This window comes from Nycticebus coucang, chromosome 4 (genome assembly GCF_027406575.1).
Source record: "Nycticebus coucang isolate mNycCou1 chromosome 4, mNycCou1.pri, whole genome shotgun sequence".
Lineage (NCBI taxonomy): Eukaryota > Metazoa > Chordata > Mammalia > Primates > Lorisidae > Nycticebus > Nycticebus coucang.
The window spans coordinates 124,480,234-124,503,716 of NC_069783.1; the positions used below are offsets into that span (position 1 = coordinate 124,480,234).

Genomic DNA, 23,483 nt, shown 5'->3' on the forward strand with positions numbered 1-23,483 from the left:
TACAGGCGTTAAGTCACCACGCCTGGCCTTGAGTTTAGTTTTGCAGACAGAAAGCAGTCTATAAATTGCAGAGGAATAGGAATAATTCTGGATTAAAACAAGTCTTACCTGGCTCATCCCTTCTAGGAAAAGAAGAGATTTGAGTGCCATTATCAGATTTCTAGCATTTTACTACAAACTCCTGTAACAAAGTTGACACTTGTGTCAGGCACCATTGTTCTTGAAGTAATTCCACTTTTGGAAACTGCCAAAGAAATGTGACTCAGTGAAGTGGGGGAGGCTGTCCCAGCCAGTATGCACTGGAAGCCCAGAGTAGATGGGGATGGCTTCCTTCTGCGCTTCTAGGGAGAATGAGGGCTGCACAGTTGCTGTCCTTGAGTTGTTTACTTCACGTACACATGAGACTGCAACATTCCCACACTCCGACGTAGATGTTAGGTTTTACCAAACAGAGATGTGTACAGACAACACTGGATGTGATGAGCAGTAAGGTGACAACTGCTATGCAGTCACAGCAGATTCTATTTTTAACTTTTTTTTTTTAGAGACAAAGTCTCATTTTGTTGCCCTCAGTAGAGTGCTGTGGCATCACAGCTGACAGCAACCTCCAACTCTTGGGCTTAAGTAATTCTCTTGCCTCAGCCTCCTGAGTAGCTGGGACTACAGGCGCCCACCACAACACCCCGCTATTTTTTTGTTGCAGTTTGGCCGGGGCTGGGTTTGAACCTCCCACTCTCACTATATGGGGCCGGCGCCCTGCTCACTGAGCCACAGGCGCCACCCCAGTATTTTTAACACTTTATTGGCAAAACAACTCTCTTCCCCTCTACTTTTACAGAGAACTAGTCCTTTTGTTTCTTTTTGTTTGGGTGGGTAACAACTTACCCGTTTACCCAAGACCTGTGAGCCTGCTACACAAGTAATTTGTCAGCAGCCTACTCCAGCACCCCCGGTGTGAACCGTCTCACACTAAGAACTGTCACACTGTCTTATTCAGAAAAAGGCATGTGCTGTAATAAAATGGAACATGCTGGGCTTTGGATAAACATTGCTGTCACGTCTTCATTAGCTTAGAAAGAAGAAATTTATTGCTATGAATAAGTGAGAGTGCCAACATCCAGTCTCTTTGGGGGTCCATGCTGGAACCGCACACACGTCACGGCCAATGCAGAAGACTTCTAGATAGAATAGACCCAAACCTACATTGCCTGAGAAACCAGAAAGAATGAAGAGGACAGAAGTGTTCAGCAGTGGGGAGGTTTGGGGAAATTGGGGAGATTGCTTTCCCCAATCTCCATTCAAACAAGCACAAATGCCAAAGGGGATGGGGGACAGCTTCTCCTGTATCTACTGTGGTGAATTTAAAACAATAGGAACATTTGCAGTTTTTCAGCCAAAGTTTTAAGGGCTCTGAAGACTAGCAACCAGAATCCAAATAGTCATGAGTCCTATGTGGGTACCTCCCCACCAAACCCTCACGGAAGTGAGAAAGACAAAAAAATTACATTCCTTCTGTCTGGAATTTAATTTTTAATGAAAACACTAGAAAAATTAAAATGACAAACTGCTAGGATAGTATCACTTCTACCCATTATTGGCACTTGCCCTTAATCTGAGTCATTTCGGAGTCCCTCTCCCACCCCTGCCCTATTTCATTAGCCATCTGCATCCTAGGGGCCAAGAAGGAAATGCTGCTGATCAGGAGAGGGTACTTTTAGCCTTCACCAAATCCAGAAGCAGCTTTGAGTTCTGTGGATGACAGAAAGCTTCCATTCTTTGACAACTCTATGAACAAGAGCTGCAGGTGACCAAGTCTAGAGACAGACATGGGTCTTCCCATCAATGCTCTGGAAGGTGACACCACACTGGAGATGATGTGACAAAGGCTACAAAGGGATCATTTATTAAAAATAAAACCCCAAACCCCTCAGGATCTGAAGATAATGACAGGAGTCCAATACTCTGATCACTTTGGCCTTGTTGAGAATACAGTGTACACCCCTGAGAGTGCTACCCCCTGTGACTTCAAGCATATCGGTCAAGCACACAGGTCAAGACAGAGGCAGGCCACTGGGGCAGGGACCCCATGATAGAAACCAGGACATAAGGCCCCTCCCCAACCTCTGCTGTCAGGTATCCTCAGCTGATTCCAGGCTCTGTTTGCCTCTGGACATCGGGCAACTTCTTAACTGGTTGGAGCTGCTTAAAGGTAAGCAGCCATGATTATACTAGCTACAGCCAGAACGCTGAGCTCTCTGGCAAAGACCACAGCACAGGGCCAGATCCTAACCGGACAGAGCAGCCCATTCTTTGCCCAGGAATTTAGGGCCCAGCTCAGAGGCGGTTGACATTTGTGCCCAACTCTCAGTTGTCCCCATGGGTAAACCAAGACTATAATCACAACAGCAAGGACAGGATTGTGTTGCTTTTTTTTCCTTTTTTTTTTTGTTTGAAGGAGTGAGGGCATGGAAAATACAGCACACCAATGAAACAAAATGTCAAAAAAAATACAAAAAAATAGAAAATAGAAAAATGTATTTACAAGGAGTACATCACTATGATCAGAAAGCACAAAGACGCCTGCTGCTATAATACATGCATTGGTTCAAGAAGAAACTACTAAAAACCCTGCAAGGGAGAAGCCTGTGAAAAGAAAAAAAGGGCCAAAAGGTTTTAACTTTTCATCCCTCATTTGCTAACACAGATTAAAACCAAGTAAGAGTTTCCTACAGTCCATGAGGCTATCAGCACAAATGCTATACTGGTTTGTAACTGCAGGGTCAATCGTGAAGGGGAAAGACAGCAGCTTATCCATATACAGGAAGCCACAGTAAACTGCTCGACATGCTCAAAATGACAGCAAGCCCCTGTCTGTTACACAGCGTGATCTTAGCAGGTTTTAATTTGTTTATTCATATATATCTATGTGTGTGTGTATATATATATGTACGTATGTATAAAAACCGTGCCCTTATTCACTGCCAACACAACATCTGGGTGGACATGAACTCATTACAACAAATTTTTATGTGGATGTTGTAAGAAGTCACTCAATGTCTGTGGATTTAATAAGTCACTTCACACCACAGAAAATATTTAATAAATCCAAAAAAAGGAAAGAAGATAACGACAGAAGAGCTTCTGTCTCAGTTCTCTGAAACTGAGTCCCCCATAGGAAACTGGTCCCAAAGTTCTTGAGGGTTCATTGAAGAAACTTCGGTTTGCTAATTTTTTAAAATCCTTTTAGTGTTCAAAAGTTCTAGAACGACTCCTTGCCGTTTTCAGTTTTAAAATAGTCTTATCTCCACCTCCCCCATAAGGTAACAGTTTGGTGTAGACAGTCTGGTGCAGATCCATAAAAATGGGGAAGGAAGGAGTGCTGGGGAGGGGCCTGTCCCTTCTGGAAGAGGCTCCACTTGTACAGCCGCAGGAAGAGAAGGCACCAAACAGGGCTCCAGTACCTCTCTCCTGCAAACAAGCTTCCTTTACATGAACGCAAAATCCAGTCACACGCAGTTCCTTAAACAGGTACATCTCTGAGTACCAGGCCAGCTCTAAGAGGAAACAAAACCATGAGTTGAGAGAAAAGGACTATGATGGCCACTCTGGTCACTTTCTGTGTGATCCATCATACTTCCAGGAATCGGGAGCTGCTTGACTTGGAGTGGAATGGCTCAGACCACATTCGCCGGAGGTCACCCTGGGAAAGAAGGGACTTCACTAAGTTACAGATTTAAACGTGAGGCACACACAACTACAAGTCTATTCTGATTTTTTTTGTTTGTTTTGAGACAGTCTCACTCTGTTGCCCTGGGTAGAGTAGAGTGCCTTGGCGTCATAGCTCACAGCAACCTCAAACTCTTGGGCTCAAATGATCCTCCTTTCTTATCCTCCTGAGTAGCTGGGACTACAGGTTCATACCACTACATCTGGCTAGTTTTTTTTTTTTTTTCTTTTTTGTAGAGACAAAGTCTCACTTTATGGCCCTCGGTAGAGTGCCGTGGCCTCACACAGCTCACAGCAACCTCCAACTCCTGGGCTTAAGGGATTCTCTTGCCTCAGCCTCCCAAGTAGCTGGGACTACAGGCGCCCGCCACAACCCCCGGCTATTTTTTGGTTGCAGTTTGGCCGGGGCCGGGTTTGAACCAGCCACCCTCGGTATATGGGGCCGGCACCTTACCAACTGAGCCACAGGCACCACTCAGTTTTTCTATTTTTAATAGAGACAGGGTCTCACTCTTGCTCAGGCTGGTCTTGAACTCCTGAACTCAGGTGATCCACCCTCCTGAGTCTGTCAGACTGCTATGATTATAGGTTTGAGTCACTGCACCTGGCCCATTCTGATTCTTGTTCTCAGACCAAAGCGTTTCTGCGGGTGAATCAAAGAGCATTCAAAGTTTACTCTCTGAAAAGTAACCCACCACTTTTAGAACTCCTAGAAGAGAAGCTTTTAGAAGCTTTCAGAGGGCGGCGCCTGTGGCTCAAGGAGTAGGGCGCTGGTCCCATATGCCAGAGGTGGCGGGTTCAAACCTAGCCACCTGAGGCTACCTGAGGTTCAAACCTAGCCACCTGAGGGTTCAAGCCTAGCCAACCTGAGGCCCACTCCACACTCAGGTTCCTGGGCTCAAAATAAAAAAAAAAACCAAAAAACAAAAAGAAGCTTTTAGAGATGCTTTTCCTTCTAAGCAGGAAAGGGCTCTTACCAGCGCTGTCCTGAGATAAGTTCTATCACTTGTCAGATTATTTGGGCAAGCAAACTGACCTGTGTGTCAGTTTCCTCATCTGTAAAGTGGGGATGATAAATCTGGCAAATGAGATAATGTTCTCTCTAAATCTAGTTTTTATCACACACTGCCTCAATACTATCCAGTCTTTCTTATTTCCTAACTTTAAGTGTTTAAAACAAAAAGCTGTTCAGTGGCTGGAGTGCACTGTCTTTAGAAGCAGAAAGTCTCCACAGCTGGGCTCTGGGGCTTCAGTTAATCACTTCAGGACCTGATAAGTGTAGTAGCCCAGTTCATCTGCATTTTCTGCCAATGGCTGCAAGGATGGGGAGAGTCTGCTAATGCCAGGTTAGCACATGGACACACACAGTCAAGATCAAGGGTTTAAGCAGAACCACCTCCAGCAAGGAGAGTTCAGACCGAAACACAAGGCCAAGGTCACTGCTCTCACAAGGGTATAATGGCTTTTTCCTTTTTTTTCTCTCACCTTTAAATAGGCCATTGTGAGGAGTGGCAATAGGGTAAATGGCACCAAATAGAGAAGGGCAGGCTGGGCGGCCCGGTGAATGCGAGAGGCCACAGTAGCAGTGAGCAGACCTGTGAGGAGAGAGGCATTTTGTGAGCAAGGAGAGGGAACTCCTGGCACCCGGGTTGCTGTTTGGCAAAGTCCTGAGATTACACAGATCTAACGTGACATACTCTATCCTGTAGTTAGGATATGAAACACCACCTTGAGCAATTAAAGAAACATGAAACAGCACAACTTTAAAAACCAAAAGCTCCCAGGACCCACGGCTGGTCTGAGGCCCACTCCACACTCAGGTTCCTGGGCTCAAACCATTCAGCCCCGAATGTGCCTGGCCTCTGTCTCCTGTGTGTGTGTAGGCTGGACTTGAGCAAAAGACTGGGGTTCAAGTTCCAACTCTGCTACTTACAACAGCTACGTAACCTTGGTTCAGGCCTTTTACCTCTCTGAGCCTTGGCATGCTCATCTGTCTAACGTAGATGGTACCACTTACCTTGCCCCTCTGAGTTTCTGGACTGAAATGAATCCACATTTATGGAATGTGATGGAATGAGTGAAGTGCTAATGTTAAGTGGGGGGCACGAGGTGAGAAGGTGCTCCTTTCCACTCACTCTGTGGGCACAGTGCAGGTGACTGGTATTCCTAGCTTGGTTACAATGGTCTCTTCCTGTCTATATGTGAGCTGCCTAGAGAAAAATTAGCCGAGGGATAAAGTAAGTATCTGTTGAATAAAGGAGGAAATAAAGACAATATTCATTAAATCAGTAGAAGATTTCAGGAGGCCTGATCCACTGCACTGTGCTGTATTGTTCTTGGCTTTGAAGACCATGGTTTTCCTACAATATCTTTTTTTTTTTACAATATCCTTCAGATGTCCCACTGGACAAGGACCAGGGCTATCCAGTACAGAGAGCATCTGTCACCTCATGGGCCAGGAAGCTTTCTTTTTGCTTGTCTAGTACAGTGACCAGAGTTAGTGCTCTCCTTCTGTCCAATGTCTATAGCTAAGAGATCTGACTTAATTCTGAGAGTGGGAGGACAGCCAGAGAGGATCACCCGCAGTCTCTCTGGTTTGTTCTTACCTACAAAGTATCCAATGAGAGTGCAGTGAAAGTAGGAGACCTTCTGCATGCGCCCAGAGATGTTGGCGGGTCCAGAGGCACCACAGGAGTCCCCGCTGGCTTGTTTTTTGTAGTTGTCATAGCGAAGGACAAAGCACAGCAGGAGACCAGGCATCACAATGTCTCCGATGCCCAACATGGAGAAGTGACTGCCAGTGGAGCTGGAACGCAGTCACAGAGGTTAGGGATGCCACCCCTACAATCCAATTTCTACTCCTGTGCCACGTCTGTCAGTTTTTGTTGTTTTTTTTTTTTTTTTGAGACAGAGTCTCACTATGAGTTGGGCTTAGGCCATTCTCTTGCCCAGCCTCCCAAGTAGTTGGAACTATAGGCGCCTGCCACAACGCCCAGCTATATTTTTTTGTTGCAGTCTGGCCAGGGCCAGGTTTGAACCTGCTACCCTTGGTATATGGGGCCAGAGCCCTACTCACTGAGCCACAGGCGCCGCCCAGTCTGTCAGTTTTTTAAGTCAAAGAGCTTAACTGAATGGTAGATGGAAATCTCTACTGGTTGAACGATACTTGCTTTTAAGAGTATACAGATTAAAAGCCATGACAGTACTAGCAGCAGAGGTCTCCAGCCAGGCGTCTCGGTGAGAGAGCCTTGGAAGTGACTGCCCAGAGCTTTGCTTAGGTAAACCTCCGTTAGAAATGTCAAGCAATTCATTATTTGTGACACATTCACTGGTGAGATCTCAGATAAACACCTGACTACAACTAGATATGGAAGATTAAAGCAGCATATTAATTTTGCCAAAATTACAGTATCAGTAACTATATAATTTTATCACTAGAACACATATATACATATATATATATTTTTTTTTTTTTTGCAGTTTTTGGCTGGGGCTGGGCTTGAACCCTCCACCTTCGGCATATGGGGCCAGTGCCCTACTCCTCTGAGCCACAGGCACCACCCTAGAACATATTTTTACAAATGTCTTAGAAGTGAAAAAGAACCTGAGTCTTCTGTTAATATCCTCCAGCCAACTTTGAAAAGTGAAAACAGTAAGATACAGTTGTTTGGTAACATTAATAAAAGCAGCACCTGGATCACTGAGTGATAAATTTTGGTAAATTAATAATAGTCTATTCATTTCCTCGTGTATACAATGCAACCCTCTCCAGTTTAGGATTAGATAGAATACTGATGACCAAGGTAGAGAACAGATAGGCACAAGAAAGCAGTGTGACGCGTCACAGATGAGGTCTACACGCCAGTCCTACCTTGGGAAGACCAGTTTTCCAGGCAGAGAAAGGCGAGGAACATCGCGCCCAACGTTTGGCCCCAGGTGGAGCTTCCGGGATAGAACATCAAGGGGATTGTCAGCCGGTTGTGTGGCTACCTTCACCATGACATTGCTATTGAAGATGTAGGCTGAGAAAAATACCTGCCGAGTTAGAGAGATGCTTTTAACAGAGGGATCAGGAAGCAACCCGCTTCCAGCTTCAGTGCTGTTTGTACTTAAGAGCAGAGCCTCAGAATGCTGTGACACCAGTGCTTGCTTTTTCTGCATGCTTTAAGTAGAAACAACATCTCTGCCCTTCTGTGTACATACAGATTTCTGAATTTCTCTCCACTCCCTTTTTTTTTTTTTTTTGGCCGGGGCTGGGTTTGAACCCACCACCTCCGACATATGGGACCAGCGCCCTACTCCTTGAGCCACAGGCACCACCCTCTCTCCACTCCCTTATGATGGAACTGGCTGTGCCCCCAGTAAGAGAACCTTCTTTGCCTGTTACCTTTTCGACCCTCAGAGTAACACACACACTACCTACTGTATTACATCAACACCAACCAGCAGCCCGTACATGATTTTCTTCCTTAGAGACAGGGTCTTGCTACATTGCCCAGGCTGGAGTGCAGTGGCTATTCACAGGTGTGACCACACAGCACTGCAGCCTTGAACTCCTAGGCTCAAGTAATCCTCCTACCTCAGCCTTCCAAGAACCTGTGTACCTTTTTTTTTCTTTGGAGACAAGAATAGAGTGCTGTTAGCGTCATAGCTCACAGCAACCTCCAACTCTTGGGCTTAAGCGATTCTGTGGCCTCAGCCTGGGAGTTCAGGTGCCTGCCACAATGCCCAGCTATTTTTTGATTACAGTTGTCATTGTTGTTTAGCTGGCTTGGGCTGGGCTCGAACCTGCCAGCCTCAGTGTATTTGGCTGGCGCCATAACCAGTGTGCTATAGGCACCGAGCCCTGTGTACCTTTTAATACACACAGTTCAGGACTGGGGGGAGTAACTGGTGGTTAAGGCAAGCCCAATTCTGGATACTTATAATGAACAGTTTTCAGGAATGAATGCTTCCATTCAACACAAAGAAGAGCAGGGGCTTCTAGGCAACTTACCCAAAAGACATCATAGATAAGAAGCCCTGAGAGAAGCAGGCAGGAGACCTTGAGGCTTGGCAGGCGGACGAAGGCGATCATGGCGACACAGAGACCCATGGCCAGAGCTGGAAGGAGACAGCAAACAGCAGTCAGCTTCTCAGCCTAACAGAGTTCACAATCCCCTCAAAATTCAAGCAGTTTTAAAAGCTCAGGTTCAGACAATTCCACTTCATCCCACTGGTGAAAAAATGGTAGCTCATTTAGAACTGCTGGCATCTGGGGGCAATTCTCTTTCTCATGCTCTGTATAGTGCTCAACTGATAGAGACCCAGGAGATACTCTATTTGGGACCAGTCGTAGTCCTCCTGGCTCTTGTGTCCTGCCTTCTCCAACTGGATGTATCATTCCTCCTCCTCACATGGTTAACTCACATCCTAGATCACATCCCTGTTCTTTATGCAGAAACATCATCCCGGTCAAGCAAAATTTAAAAAAAATTATGCTCCCGGGCAGCGCCTGTGGCTCAGTCGGTAAGGCGCCGGCCCCATATACCGAGGGTGGCGGGTTCAGACCTGGCCCCGGCTGAACTGCAACCAAAAAAATAGCCGGGCGTTGTGGCGGGCGCCTGTAGTCCCAGCTACTCGGGAGGCTGAGGCAAAAGAATCGCGTAAGCCCAAGAGCTAGAGGTTGCTGTGAGCTGTGTGAGGCCACGGCACTCTACCCAAGGGCGGTACAGTGAGACTCTGTCTCTACAAAAAAAAAAAAAAATGACTTGCTGAGACTGGAGTCATTTGTCCTATAGAATAAAGAGTCTTCTGGAGTTTTCTGGTACTAGCCTATTGTGTTGGCTGCCTCTTTCCTTTATCCCATTTATTTCCTCTAAATCAGATGTTATTATCTGAGAGGGATCACTTCCAGGCATCCTCTCTCAAGTCCACTCTCTGAAGGCTTTCATCCCAATTACTCCACTGACACTGTTCCCCTGTTGCTGAGCATGGCACTCCACCTCTGCCCTCGTCCTCCCTGCCCTATGTGCAGCAACCCTCACTGATGGCTCCCTTCTCGCCTGGCTCTCAAGACTAAGTGCTTGCTGGTTCCTCCCACCTCACTGGCCACTCCTTTCCAGACTTCTCCATAGCTCCCCCTCAATTCCCAGACCCATGTGAGCCTGCCTTCAGACCTTTGCTCTTGCCTCATTCATTCCCTTGGTGCTAATCCACCCTCTGGCTGACATAACTTATATGTCATTACCTTGCACATATTTATTTCCAGCCTGTACTTAACTTTGAATTCCTATAGCCTAGAGACATAGTTACTTGGATGTCTAATGTTACTTGGATGTCTAATGTTACTTGGATCTCAAATTTAAACATCCAAACCCAGCTCTTCTCTCCACCAATTCCCATTGCAGACTTCCATCTCCAAGCGTTTATTTTATTCTAGTTGTGTAGACTGAAATCCATGGTGTCATCTAGGACTTTTTTTTTTTTTTTTAATTCTTACTCTCCTCAAGCCCCATAGGAGCTCCTTGAGGGCATGGCTCACTGCCATGATACTGGAGTCTAACACCTCTCCTGTCTTCTAGCTCTCTTCCATTCTTCTGAAAACACAGGTCTGATGGCCACAGAGATGCTGATGAATTTTTCCTGGGTTCTTGGTGTTGTGGGATGAATGTTCAACTCCTTGGCCAGGTGCCGGCAAGTCCTACCCAGGAGGGTGCTCTCCACACACTCTACAAACACTTCCTGCTGCCCTGTTCTCCAGCCCCTCAATCATGATCTCACTTCTCAACACATACTTACTATCTTTCATGTTGTACACAGAAAACCATGCCCCTCACTTCATCTGGAAAATTCATCCTCATTTTTTTTTTTGTGGTTTTTGGCCAGGGCTGGGCTTGAACCTGCCACCTCCGGTATATGAGACTGGCGCCCTACCCCTTTGAGCCACAGGCGCCACCCAATTCATCCTCATTTTTACACTGCTAGGTCAGAGAGCTTTCCCCAGGCTCTGGCCTGACCTAACAAAGAGAGTTCTTTCATGTGATGCCACAGAACTCAACATACCTCTCAACTCATTCATCCACTCTCTGATAGTGAGATCATTTACATACAAGTGAGTTTATTCCCTACACTACTTGACTATGCATTCCTGGTAAACAGAAGCCATGCCTTACTCTTTCTATGATACCTAGCATTTAACTAGAGTAGATATTCAATAAATACTGGCTGAATGAATAAAATATTATGTTCTATTAACTTCATGTTACCTAAAGAATGTAAAAACTTTGTTGTGTGTAGATATGCATATCATTTTAAATGAATTGGTAGTAAACTATCAATGTATGTAAAAAAGCAGATAAACATAGTTTGACAGACCCTGGGCACATCAACTCAACTAGTATTTCATGAGCTATTGTGTATACGGTATCGCATAAACACAAGAGGAGAAACAGCATGCCTATCTTAACAACAAACAGGGAAAATTTGGAAAGACAGTAATAAAACTAGGGGGAACAAAATACCTGAATTATCACCACTCAAGACCTAATTCCTGACTTTGTAATATAGGATGCTCACTACAACAGGGTCTCCTCTAATTTTTTTTTTTTTTTTGGCCGGGGCTGGGTTTGAACCCACCACCTCCGGCATATGGGACCAGCGCCCTACTCCTTGAGCCACAGGCGCCACCCAAGGGTCTCCTCTAATTTTTTAAGTAAATTTATAGAAACAGAACCAAAATGGTAAAATGTATAAAAATGCATGTCATTTCAAATAAGCCTAATGACTTGTATTACCTAGTTGGGCTCAGTTAGGCTTTGCAAATCTTGGTGTCCCCTCAGAGCTGCAAAGGGATGACGGAAGTATGATGTTTGGCCATGAAGAGATGCACTAAAGGCCACTTTCTCATCAAATCACACCCCCTTATTTTTTAAAATTTTAAATGAAAAAAATTTTTATTATTAAATCATAGCTGTGTACATTAATGTGATCATGGGGCACCATACACTGGTTTTATAGACCGTTTGACACATTTTCATCATGCTGGTTAACACAGCCTTCCTGGCATTTTCTTAGTTATTGTGTTAAGACATTTATATTCTACATTTACTAAGTTTCACATGTACCCTTGTAAGATGCACTGCAGGTGTAATCCCACCAATCTCCCTCCCTCAGCCCATCCTCCCCCCTCCCTCCCCTCCCTCTCCCTTCCCCCTATTCTTAGGTTATAACTGGGTTATAACTTTCATGTGAAAGCCATAAATTAGTTTCATAGTAGGGCTGAGTACATTGGATACTTTTTCTTCCATTCCTTTTTTTTTTTTTTTTTGCAGTTTTTGGCCGGGGCTGGGTTTGAACCCACCACCTCCGGCATATGGGGCCGGCGCCCTGCCCTTTTGAGCCACAGGCACCATCCTTTTCTTCCATTCTTGAGATACTTTACTAAGAAGAATATGTTCCAGGCAGCGCCTGTGGCTCAGTGAGTAGGGCGCCGGCCCCATATACCAAGGGTGGCGGGTTCAAACCAAGCCCCGGCCAAACTGCAACAAAAAAATAGCTGGGCGTTGTGGTGGGCGCCTGTAGTCCCAGCTGCTTGGGAGGCTGAGACAAGAGAATCACCTAAGCCCAAGAGCTGGAGGTTGCTGTGAGTCCTGTGACATCATGGCATTCTACCGGGGGTGGTAAAGTGAGACTGTCTCTACAAAGAAAAAAAAACAACGAAGAATATGTTCCAGCTCCATCCATGTAAACACGAAAGAAGTAAAGTCTCCATCTTTCTTTAAGGCTGCATAATATTCCATGGTATCACACCCCTTTTTTAAAGGATGGTCTCTCCCATTATCATTATCTATAGGAACAAATGTTTGGCTAGACATGGTGCCTCTCGCCTATAGTCCTAGCACTCTGGGAGAGTGAGCTCAGGAGTTCAAGATAAGCCTCAGCAAGAGCGAGACTCCATCTCTAAAAAATAGCCAGGCGTTGTGGCGGGCGCCTATAGTCCCAGCTAGTTGGGAGGCTGAGCCCAGGTGGATCACTTAAGCCCAAGAGTTTGCAGTTGCTGTGAGCTGTGACGCCATGGCATTCTACCGAGGACGACAAAGTGAGACTCTGTCTCAAAAAACAAAACAAACAAACAAGAAGACCAACAACAGGGTGGCTTCTGTGGCTCAAAGGAGTAGGGCGCCGGCCCCCATATGCCAGAGGTGATGGGTTCAAACCCAGCCCCGGCCAAAAACCGCAACAACAACAAAAAAGACCAACAACAAATGTTTGGCTATGTTGTGAATAGCACAACAGGGACAAGCTAAGATGGCTAGAGGAACAACAGTGGTCAGTGAGTAGGAAGCCCATGGGGCACAGGGTGGGGACCGATGGCCACACAACAGGTAAAACACTTGTTTGTATTTAAATAGTGGCTGGAGGTGATCCATTCACCAGCTTACAGGTGAATACATGGAATGCAAAGCATCAAGGGAACAGAGAAGTATTATTAAGGGACAGGGGTGGCTTTGTGCCTGCAGCTCAGTGAGTAGGGCACTGGCCACATGCACCAAGGCTGGCGGGTTTGAGCCCAGCCCGGGCCTGCTACACAACAATGACAACTCAATGACAACTGCTATCAAAAAACAGCAGGCGTTGTAGTGGGCGCTGTTAGTCCCAGGTACTTGGGAGGCTGAGGCAAGAGAATTGCTTAATTAAGCCCAAGAGTTTGAGGTTGCTGTGAGCTGTGACATCACAGCATTCTACCCACGGTGGCATAGTGAGACTCTGTCTCAAAAAAAAAAAGAGGACAGAGGTGTGTGGCAAATGATGGTCAGTTTTGATGCATCTCACCAATAATAGAAAGAGGGGCAGGGAAACCAAACAGAAGCAAAAGGGCAGGTTCCCTGGGTGAGGAATAATATGTCTTTGTAACACATGCAGATGACATGTCCTTCCTGCACTTCTCTTTTTTTTTTTATTTTATTTTTTTATTAAATCATAACTGTATACAATGATATGATCATGGGGCATCATACACTCGCTTCATAAACCATTTGACACATTTTTATCACAGTGGTTAACATAGCCTTTCCGGCGTTATCTCAGTTACTGTGCCAAAACATTTACATTCTACATTTACCAAGTTTCGCAAATACCCCTGTAATATGCACCACAGGTGTGATCCCACCGATTCCCCTCCCTCTACCCCCCCCTTTCCCACTTCCCCCTATTGTTAAGTTGTAGCTGGGTTATAGCTTTCATGTGAGAGTCCCAAATTAGTTTCATAGTAGGGCTGTGTACATTGGGTATTTTTTCTTCCATTCTTGCACTTCTCTATGAAATTTACCACAGAATCACTTCGCCCTAAACTTGCCAGAGCCTTTAAAGGTCGTAAGGTCTTAAGCATCTACTTGTTGCTTTGTCATTCATCTTATGCTAATCCTATCCTACCTCAGTTTAAACTAAACATGGAAAAGACAAAACTGCTCAGACAACGTCATTCTATCCTAACCTTCCAAAGAAGAAAGTCTGGGTTCATTTTCAATTTATCACAGTCTTTGATCACGTACACATAATCTGTAGTCATCTTGGGGTGTCACCCTTTACTGTTCCTGTAGACCCCTGGTTGTGCCTCCTCACTCACACTCCCTACGTCCATGTGTGTCCACCCTTCCCTTTACTGTAACCTCCCTTCTTCCCCATTTACTCTTCCCTGCCACTGTCAAACATCTAACTGTCCACATCATTTTCTGCCTTAAGGTCACCAGATTCCCTTCGCTTTAATGGATCAAGTTTAATTGTACAACTTCAGGGAGCATAGCTTGAAGGTAATAGATTCATGTCACATGGTGGTTCTGCTTCAGAGTCCATCTTTCTTGGTTCCAAGTCCTTAGTTATTCCTTTTCTCCACCTATGTGAAGTTGAACAACCTTCTTTCCAATCATACTGTGAGTCTTCCTACTGTATCCTAAGTTCTATGTATAAAGAGGCAGAATGGATCCCTTTTGACTAACTCAGAGAAGGTTCTTACTGTAAGCATGCTAAATGAGTAGCACCCCCTCAACTGAATATTGCCACAAGTTATGTTATAGCCCTGAAACATGCTTTCAGTTATTCATCTAGTTTGCCTTTCTTTCTTCTTTCTTTCATTCAAGTAATGCTTTAAATATCTTACCTCCTCCTCAGGGTTTTTCTAGGTCAAAGTGAAGTGTTCTTTCTTCCTGGCTGCTTGCAAAACTCCTAAGACTTCCCCACAGCTTTACCAACAAACTTAACTTTTGGTTAAATGTAAACTAACCAAAAGTATTAGGGAAGTAGGTTATTAATCTTAGCTACTTAGCTAGCTATAGTTATTTTCAATTTATTTTTGATATCTCTGTATCGCCTTGTCTTCCACAACCAGGGACAGGGAACCAAAGTGAACTAAAACGTTTTCTCCAATCCAATTACATACCTTGTGAGGTTTCTAAGCAGCACTCACATTCTAAGATATAAAAGCTCTAGATAGCTATACTGTATGTGGTCTAAGGCACAGACTATAGCATTTTAAACTAGTAAGAACAGATACTAAACTTGATCTTAGCTGAAAGGTGAGTAATGATGAGCACAGTATTTTAAAACAAAAGCTAAGCTCCCCTCTCCCCACCACAGGCCACCAGATGGACTCCTAAGACCCTTCCTGTAGCTCATTCTGCTGGGGGTGGGAAAGGAGAGGGAGTAGGCTAAACCTTGGACTGGCAACAGAGCCCTGAGGGGGAATCGGTGTGCCTGAGTTTGCTCTTCTACAACTGGGTATGTGTGGTATCTGAAGACCGGGGAGACACTTGATGACATAAATGTGGACCTCTCCCTTCCCACCCCCTAAGGGAGCAGGATGGGGGCTGTCAGCCCCTGGTAGGCAAGGTGGTTTCCCCCTCCTCACTCCATCCCTTCTGTAAGTCTTGGGCCCTCAGTTCCCGCAACAGCTGGTCTTGGGCAAATAAAAGACTAGGTTGTTTACTAAAAAAAAATAAAAAATAAAAAAATAAAACAAAAGCTAAATTGCTAGAGTTCTGGCCCTAAGCACTTTCTAATCACAGGTCCAAACTCAGACAAGGGATACAGCCTGTGAACAGACTTCAGCAAGCCTTGAACACTAAGCGTGTTCTCGGCTTTTGGCTAACATACCACCAAATGGTCAAATTCTTTCAAGTCTTCTCAAATTTGAAAGGTTAATTTGCCAAATGATAATGAGGTAGATTAGAGCATACACAATAGCTCTAGATTTCAGTTCAAGAAAATTCTGATGTCTATTCCTTTTTTTTTTTTTTTGAGACAACAGTCTTGCCCTGTCACCCAGGCTAAAATTCAGTGTTGTAGTCATAACTCATAGCTTCAAACTCTCCAACTTGTGGGCTCAAGTGATCCTCCTGCCTCAGCCTCTGAGTAGCTGGGACTACAGGCCTGTACCACTAATTTTTCATAGAGATGGGGGTGTCATTATGCTGCCAAAGCTGGTCTTGAACTCCTGGACTCAAGAGATCTTCCCATCTCAACCTTCCAAAGCACTGGGATTATAAAAGTGAGACACCTTGCCTGGCTGAAGTCCATTCTTAGTACGAATACTATTTTTTTTTTTTTTTTTTTGAGACAAGAGTCTCAAGCTGTAGCCCTGGGTGGAGTGCAGTGGTGTCACGGCTCACAGCAACCTCAAACTCTTGGGCTTAAGCAATTCTCTTGCCTCAGCCTCCCACGTAGCTGGGACTATAGGTGCCCGCCACAGTGCCCGGCTATTTTTGTTGTTGTTATTGTTGTAGTTATCATTGTTGAGCTGGCCCGGGCTGGGTTTGAACCCACCAGCTTCGGTGTATGTGGCTGGCCCCCTACCCACTGAGCTACGGGGGCCACTCAGTATGAATACTTTTAAGATAGTTCTGAAAATAATCTATCATCCTGTTTTTACTCTAAATTAGCTTCAAAGAACAGGCTTTAATTAAGAAAGCACTCATTTAAAAAACCCTATCACCATTATCACTGCCTACTAGATGATTTCTGATTCTGCAGAGAAGTTTCCATGCCAGAGAGTAGCATGTTTCAGTATGTTATAGACCATGCCTAGAAAGCTACATTACTGTGTAACAGAAAACAGGTCAAACACACATCAAAACACTTGTCTGAGAAACAATTAAAAAGCTGAAAGGGTCTCTATTAGTCTTGAGGAAAAGTACTATGTTTGGTCACAGGGCTATTTAGCAGGGTAAACTGGTAAGCTGAAATCCCTGGATGAATAAATACTAAGAAATTGCAATGATGATAGAAAAATGGTGTGAAAGTCCTCTAGTTAGGGTTAATTAGGGTTTAGGGGAGCCTCACTGAACACTCACCCAAAACTTTCAACTACTCAGTGAATTTCACAATGGAAATATACTTCTTTATTTTATTTTTTTTGTGGAAATGTACTTCTTTTTTTGAGATGGGGTCTCCCTCTGTTGCCCAGGCTAGACAGCAGTGCTGTCATCATCATAGCTCCCTGTAGCCTTCAACTTCTGGGCTTAAGTGATCCTCCTGCCTCAGCCTTTCAGGTAGCTGGGACTGCAGGTATGCACCATACCTTGCTAATTTTTAATTTTTTTTTGTTTTTTGTAGAGATGGGATCTTACTATGTTGCCCAGGCTGGTCTCAAACTCTTGGCCCCAATCAATTTTCCCACCTCAGATCCAAAGTACTGGCTTTATAGTCATGAGGGACTGTACCCAGCTCCACTTCTGATAGCGTTCCCTGGGAAAATAAAGTTTGTCCCTTATGGCCAATTTTCTAACAACTCTATAATCTAAAAAACACTCCTTTGGTATGTCTTACTGAGAATGCTTACTCTATTCCTCCTTTAGTGAGTCTGATAAACCTAGCCCCATCCCTCTGTCCACAGAAGTACCATGAAGAAAATTCTACTGACTTGCTCTAAAGTATGTGTTCATGACGGCTGATAAAAAGCATGGGACCTTCTATGAGGCCAACCTTTTTTCTTTTTTTGAGACAGAGCCTCAAACTGCCACCCTAGGTAGAGTGTCGTGGTATCATAGCTTACAGCAACCTCCAACTCCTGGGGCCTCTGCCTCCCAAGTAGCTGGGACTACAGGCACCTGCCACAATGCCCGGCTATTTTTTGGTTGCAGCTGTCATTATTGTTTGGTGGGCCCTGGCTGGAGTTGAACCCACCAGTTCAGGTGTATGTGGCTGGTGCCTTAGCTGCTTAAGCCACAGGCGGTGAGCCAGGCCAACCTTTTCTTTTCTTAGTGACATAGTATTAGTAAATATGTATTTTTTCTGTTTTAGGCAGTACCAGGGTAGGGTAGAGCTGAGAGTATACACTGCTTATTGTTTTAAAAGATATCTAATCTTTTTTTGATTTGCAGTTTAGTAATAACTTAAAACCCCTTGTAAAATATGTGAATAGTATGTATCATGTGTGTCTAAACACATAAATAAAGAGATCCATGTAAAGACAGCCACCAAAAAGTTAGCAGTGGGGCTGGGTGTGTTCAAACCCGGTCCGGGGCTGCTAAACAAAACAAATAGAGAAAGAATGAGACCTGGATAGCACCCTGTGTTTGTCTCCTGTAATTTCCTTGGCCATGTGTGTGGCCTAGCACTCTGGGAGGCCAAGGCGGATGGATTGCCTGAGCTCATGGGTTTGAGACCAGCCTGAGCCAGAGGGAGAGCCCGTCTCTAAAAAGAGCCAGGGGCAGTGGCAGGCACCTGTAGGCCTAGCTCCTTGGGAGGCTGAGGCAAGAGAATCGCTTGAGTCCAAGAGTTTTAGGTTGCTGTGAATTGTGATACCACAGCATTCTACCTCAGTAACAAGCGAGACTCTGCCTTAAAAAAAAAAAAAAAAAAAAAAAAGTAAGGGCGGTGCCTGTGGCTCAGTCAGTAAGGCGCCGGCCCCATATACCGAGGGTGGTGTGTTCAAACCCAGCCCCGGCCAAACTGCAACCAAAAAATAGCCGGGCGTTGTGGCGGGCGCCTGTAGTCCCAGCTACTCGGGAGGCTAAGGCAAGAGAATTGCTTAAGCCCAGGAGTTGGAGGTTGCTGTGAGCTGTGTGAGGCCATGGCACTCTACCGAGGGCCATAAAGTGAGACTCTGTCTCTACAAAAAAAAAAAAAAAAAAAAAGTTAACAGTGGGATTACTGACACCATACTGAGACATTACTTAGACCATACAGGAGACTGAGACTTCAAGATAGTTTAAGTATCATTTGTCATAACATGGACTTTGAGCTTGCTAACATGTTTTTTTTTTTTTTTTTTTTTTTTTAAGAAAGAGAGTCTCGGGCGGCGCCTGTGGCTCAGTGAGTAGGGCGCCAGCCCCATATGCCGAGGGTGGCGGGTTCAAACCCAGACCCGGCCAAACTGCAACCAAAAAATAGCCGGGCGTTGTGGCGGGCGCCTGTAGTCCCAGCTGCTCGGGAGGCTGAGGCAAGAGAATCGCGTAAGCCCAAGAGTTAAGAGGTTGCTGTGAGCCGTGTGATGCCACGGCACTCTACCCGAGGGCGGTACAGTGAGACTGTCTCTACAAAAAAAAAAAAAAAAAAGAAAGAGAGTCTCACTCTATCGCCCTTGGTGGAGTGCTATGGTGTCACAGCTCACAACAACCTCCAACTCCTGTGCTTAGGCGATTCTCTTGCCTCAGGCCTCCCCAGTAGCTGGGACCACAGGCACCAGCCACAACGCCTGGCTATTTTTTGTTGAAGTCTGGCCGGGGCCGGGTCTGAACCCACCACCCTTGGTATATGGGGTTGGCGCCCTACTCACTGAGCCACAGGTGCCGCCCCTTTTTTTTTTTTTTGGGTGCCGCCTTTGATTTGAAAAATTTAACAGTTCTGATAACGACTTAAAAAAAATTCTAACCACTGCACAGTGGGTACTCAAGTACCAAAGCAAATGCTTACATTTTATAAGGCAATGTAAGATGCTAAAACAAGAGGCCAAACCTGTCAGCAACGGCAAAGGTGAATTTCTGCACAGAGTAGGCACTGGTGATTTTTGACTCTGCCTTCCCTGAGTCATTAAAGGTCTGTATGTAGGTATGACGTGTAACTCGGTCTGCAACCTCAAGAACTGTTTTGAGTTTTAATAGGTTGGTATATGGTAGACACTCAAAAAAAGCATTTAATTACTACTATGATATCACATATACATAAATTTACCTATTTATAAATTAATTTAACGTTTTATTTAAAAAATTATCAAAACAGTAAAACTGACATTTTCCTTTAGATGTACTAACACATGCACAGACTGTATATACAACAGCTGCATCCCCCCCAATCCCTTGTGCTATTTCTTTACAGTCACCTCATTCCCCCCACATACCCTCTGCCAACCACTGATCTGTCCTCCATCACTATGATTTTGTCTTTTTGAACAAAAAAATATATTTCCATTAAAAAAATGCCTTCACCCTTTCGGCCGGAAACGCCATCTTCCAGTAATTCACCAAAATGACAAACACAAAGGGAAAGAGGAGAGGCACCCGATACATGTTCTCTAGGCCTTTTAGAAAACATGGAGTTGTTCCTTTGGCCACATACATGCAAATCTACAAGAAAGGTGATATTGTAGACATCAAGGGAATGAGTACTGTTCAAAAAGGCATGCCACACAAATGTTACCATGCCAAAACTGGAAGAGTCTACAATGTTACCCAGCATGCTGCTGGCATTGTTGTAAACAAACAAATTAACCTGCGCCACCCAGAGAAGCCCACTTTGTGAGAACCAACGGAAAGGAGCCTGAGCTCCTGGAACCCATTCCCTATGAATTCATGGCATAATAAGCATATAACATAGCACACAGGAGTACTAGTGAACCCATGTTTTTAGGAGCAAGAACCTATTTATTCCCCATGAGCTCATGGCATAATAGGTGTACAGCAGGGACACACAAGATAACCAATAGTCCCCATGTAACAGTGATACAAGGTGCTGGGACCTACTTCCCATAAATTCAAAAGTCAATCAACACTTTGTCACATTCAATGACAAGGTGCCTCCCAGAGCTACTGGAACCTCTTCCCTATGAATTCATGGCAGGGTAGATAAAAATAATAGTGTAAAAATGTTTCTTGCTCATTCACTAAAAGTGTGATTTTTTTTCCCCCAAAGAAGTATTAAAGCGAATTTTAATGTGTCCTAAAAAAACAAACAAAAAAACCACCTTCACTATAAATATGATCTTTGACCAAAATTTTATAGAACTTGCAATCCAATACTTTGCTTCCTTATTATATTCAGTTTTCTTACTGCTTTTTCTAATTAACTTGGCACATATAAATTTCAAATCCTTAGTACTGGTCAAAATTACTTAGGAGGAAAAAAAAATTCCTTGATGTAGAATGACAAGTTTTTAGTTTTCCTTAAAGTTTAAAATTTCTTCCTTATTAAGAACAACATAATTCGGGCGGCGCCTGTGGCTCAGTCGGTAGGGCGCCAGCCCCATATACCGAGGGTGGCGGGTTCAAACCAAGCCCCGGCCAAACTGCAACCAAAAAAAAAAAAATAGCCGGGCGTTGTGGCGGGCGCCTGCAGTCCCAGCTACTCGGGAGGCTGAGGCAAGAGAATCACTTAAGCCCAGGAGTTGGAGGTTGCTGTGAGCTGTGTGAGGCCACGGCACTCTACCGAGGGCCATAAAGTGAGACTCTGTCTCTACAAAAATAAATAAAAAAAAAAAAAATTAATAAAATAAATAAAATAAAACTGTGCCAAAAAAAGGAACAACATAATTCCCTTTTAGTGAACATTTCCTGGGTATATTGGTATAATTCTCATTCTAGATCACAGAAAAAAAGAGTCTACAATCCTTTTAGTCAAATTCTATGCAATTTGACCATGAACAGAACATCCTTGAATTTTGAGTTAATTCATATTTTGATACAAATATTTTCTTAAAATTATAGATGTACAATACCACTGAAGAAAAACAAACCCAAACTATACGGATCAAATACTACTCAGCAAACTTTAGATCCATCAAAGAAAAAATATATACCCTATAAGATCAATACTTAGAGATTATCTGACTAACCTAGCTACTCCTGAATTTGAAGCTCTGACAGTAAGCATCACTCTCTGCATGGCTCTGGGCTTTGACAATAGTGAATGGCAACTTCACTGTTGCCAAGCCAGCCCCACAGCTGGAGGGAAATGCTACCTGGCAGAGGGCAGAGGAAGCTCTCAGACCCAGTATTGGGTCCAAAGAGCTTTGTTTCCAAGGTGTGGAGTAGCTTTGCTACTTGGAATGGGTAACAGTAATAGATGCAATCTATACCTACCATCCCTGATTTTCTTTTTTTTTTTTTTTTTGTAGAGACAGAGTCTCACTTTATGGCCCTCGGTAGAGTGCCGTGGCCTCACACAGCTCACAGCAGCCTCCAACTCCTGGGTTTAAGTGATTCTCCTGCCTCAGCCTCCCGAGTAGCTGGGACTACAGGCGCCCGCCACAACACCCGGCTATTTTTTGGTTGCAGTTTGGCCGGGGCCGGGTTTGAACCCATCACCCTCGGTATATGGGGCCGGCGCCTTACCGACTGAGCCACAGATGCCGCCCTACCATCCCTGATTTTCAAATTCCTTCCTTAAAAATTCCACACAGAGTATTACAAATAGTATAAAATTGAAGCCTTTATATTTTAACCTCCTTCCTTTCTGAACCACCAAAAGAAAGGAAAAGGTGAACAGAGTTTGTGGGGCAGAACAGTTAGATACGCAGTAGAAGGTTTTTGAAATTAAGAAAGTAAAGTATGAAAAAAAAAGAAAGTAAAGTATGAAAATTCAGTTAGGACTGTGTAAGGGAAGTGGAGAAAGGGTTTCAATAAAGACATGTTTTAAAATGTCTCAAGAGAAAGACGAGAGGAATTATGGGGGATTTTTGGTAATATCCTTCCAAGATTATTTTGGTAGTAAATACAAAATATACATAGGGGTTCCAAGACTTTGGGTAAGTTACTTTTCTGAACTTGTTTTATCTTCTGTAAAATGGGAACAATAACAATACCTACTCTTTTTTTTTTTTTTTTGAGACAGTCTCACTATGTCACCCTCAGTAGAGTACTATGGTGTCTGGGTTCAGAGAAACCTCCAACTCTTGGGCTTAAGCAATGCTCTTGCCTCAGCCTCCCAAGTAGCTAGGACCATAGGTGCCTACCACAATGCCCAGGTATTTGTTTTGTTGTTGTTGTAGTTGTCATTGTTGTTTAGTAGGCCTGGGCTGGGTTCAAACCCGCCTGCCCTGGTGTATGTGGCCAGCGCCTTAACCACTGAGCTATGGGTGCCGAGCCAACAGTATCTACTTTAAAGAGTTTTTTTGATGACTAAATGAGATAATCCATGTAGAAGTGCCCAATGAACAAAATACACTCAATGAATTTTAGCTATTATTGTCATTATTTCATCATTATCAATGAAAGGAAATTCTCACATGGTATATACTCAGAACATAAAATGCCTACTTGTAAAGCAGTATAGTAATAGATATAAAATTTTTACAGTTTTTTTTTTTTGCCGGGCCGGGTTTGAACCTGCCACATCCAGTATATGGGGCTGGTGCCCTACTCTTTGAGCCACAGGCACTGCCCTAGATATAAAAATTTTAAATGCAAAAACCCTTTGTTCCAGGTGGCACCTGTGGCTCAAAGGAGTAGGGCGCTGGCCCCCATATGCCAGCGGTGGTGGATTCAAACCCAGTCCTGGCCAAAAGCTGCAAAAAAAAAACAAAAAAAATCCTTTGTTCCACCAATTTCATGTCTAAGAAGTCATCATCA

General features: G+C 44.3%; 1 protein-coding gene across 2 annotated transcripts in view; it reads right to left on the reverse strand.

The window, feature by feature from the left end:
- Positions 1–2,889: 2,889 nt before the first annotated feature.
- SPPL3 (signal peptide peptidase like 3) overlaps positions 2,890–23,483 on the reverse strand; it is a 174,338-nt gene continuing 153,744 nt past the window's right edge. For both annotated transcript variants that reach the window (XM_053588268.1, XM_053588269.1), the window contains exons 7-11: positions 8,723–8,829; positions 7,598–7,761; positions 6,333–6,532; positions 5,212–5,321; positions 2,890–3,700 (exon numbers count right to left, since the gene is read on the reverse strand). In XM_053588268.1, the coding sequence (XP_053444243.1) occupies positions 3,629–3,700; positions 5,212–5,321; positions 6,333–6,532; positions 7,598–7,761; positions 8,723–8,829 (653 nt within the window). In that variant the 3' untranslated portion in view covers positions 2,890–3,628. The remainder of the gene's footprint in view (positions 3,701–5,211; positions 5,322–6,332; positions 6,533–7,597; positions 7,762–8,722; positions 8,830–23,483) is intronic.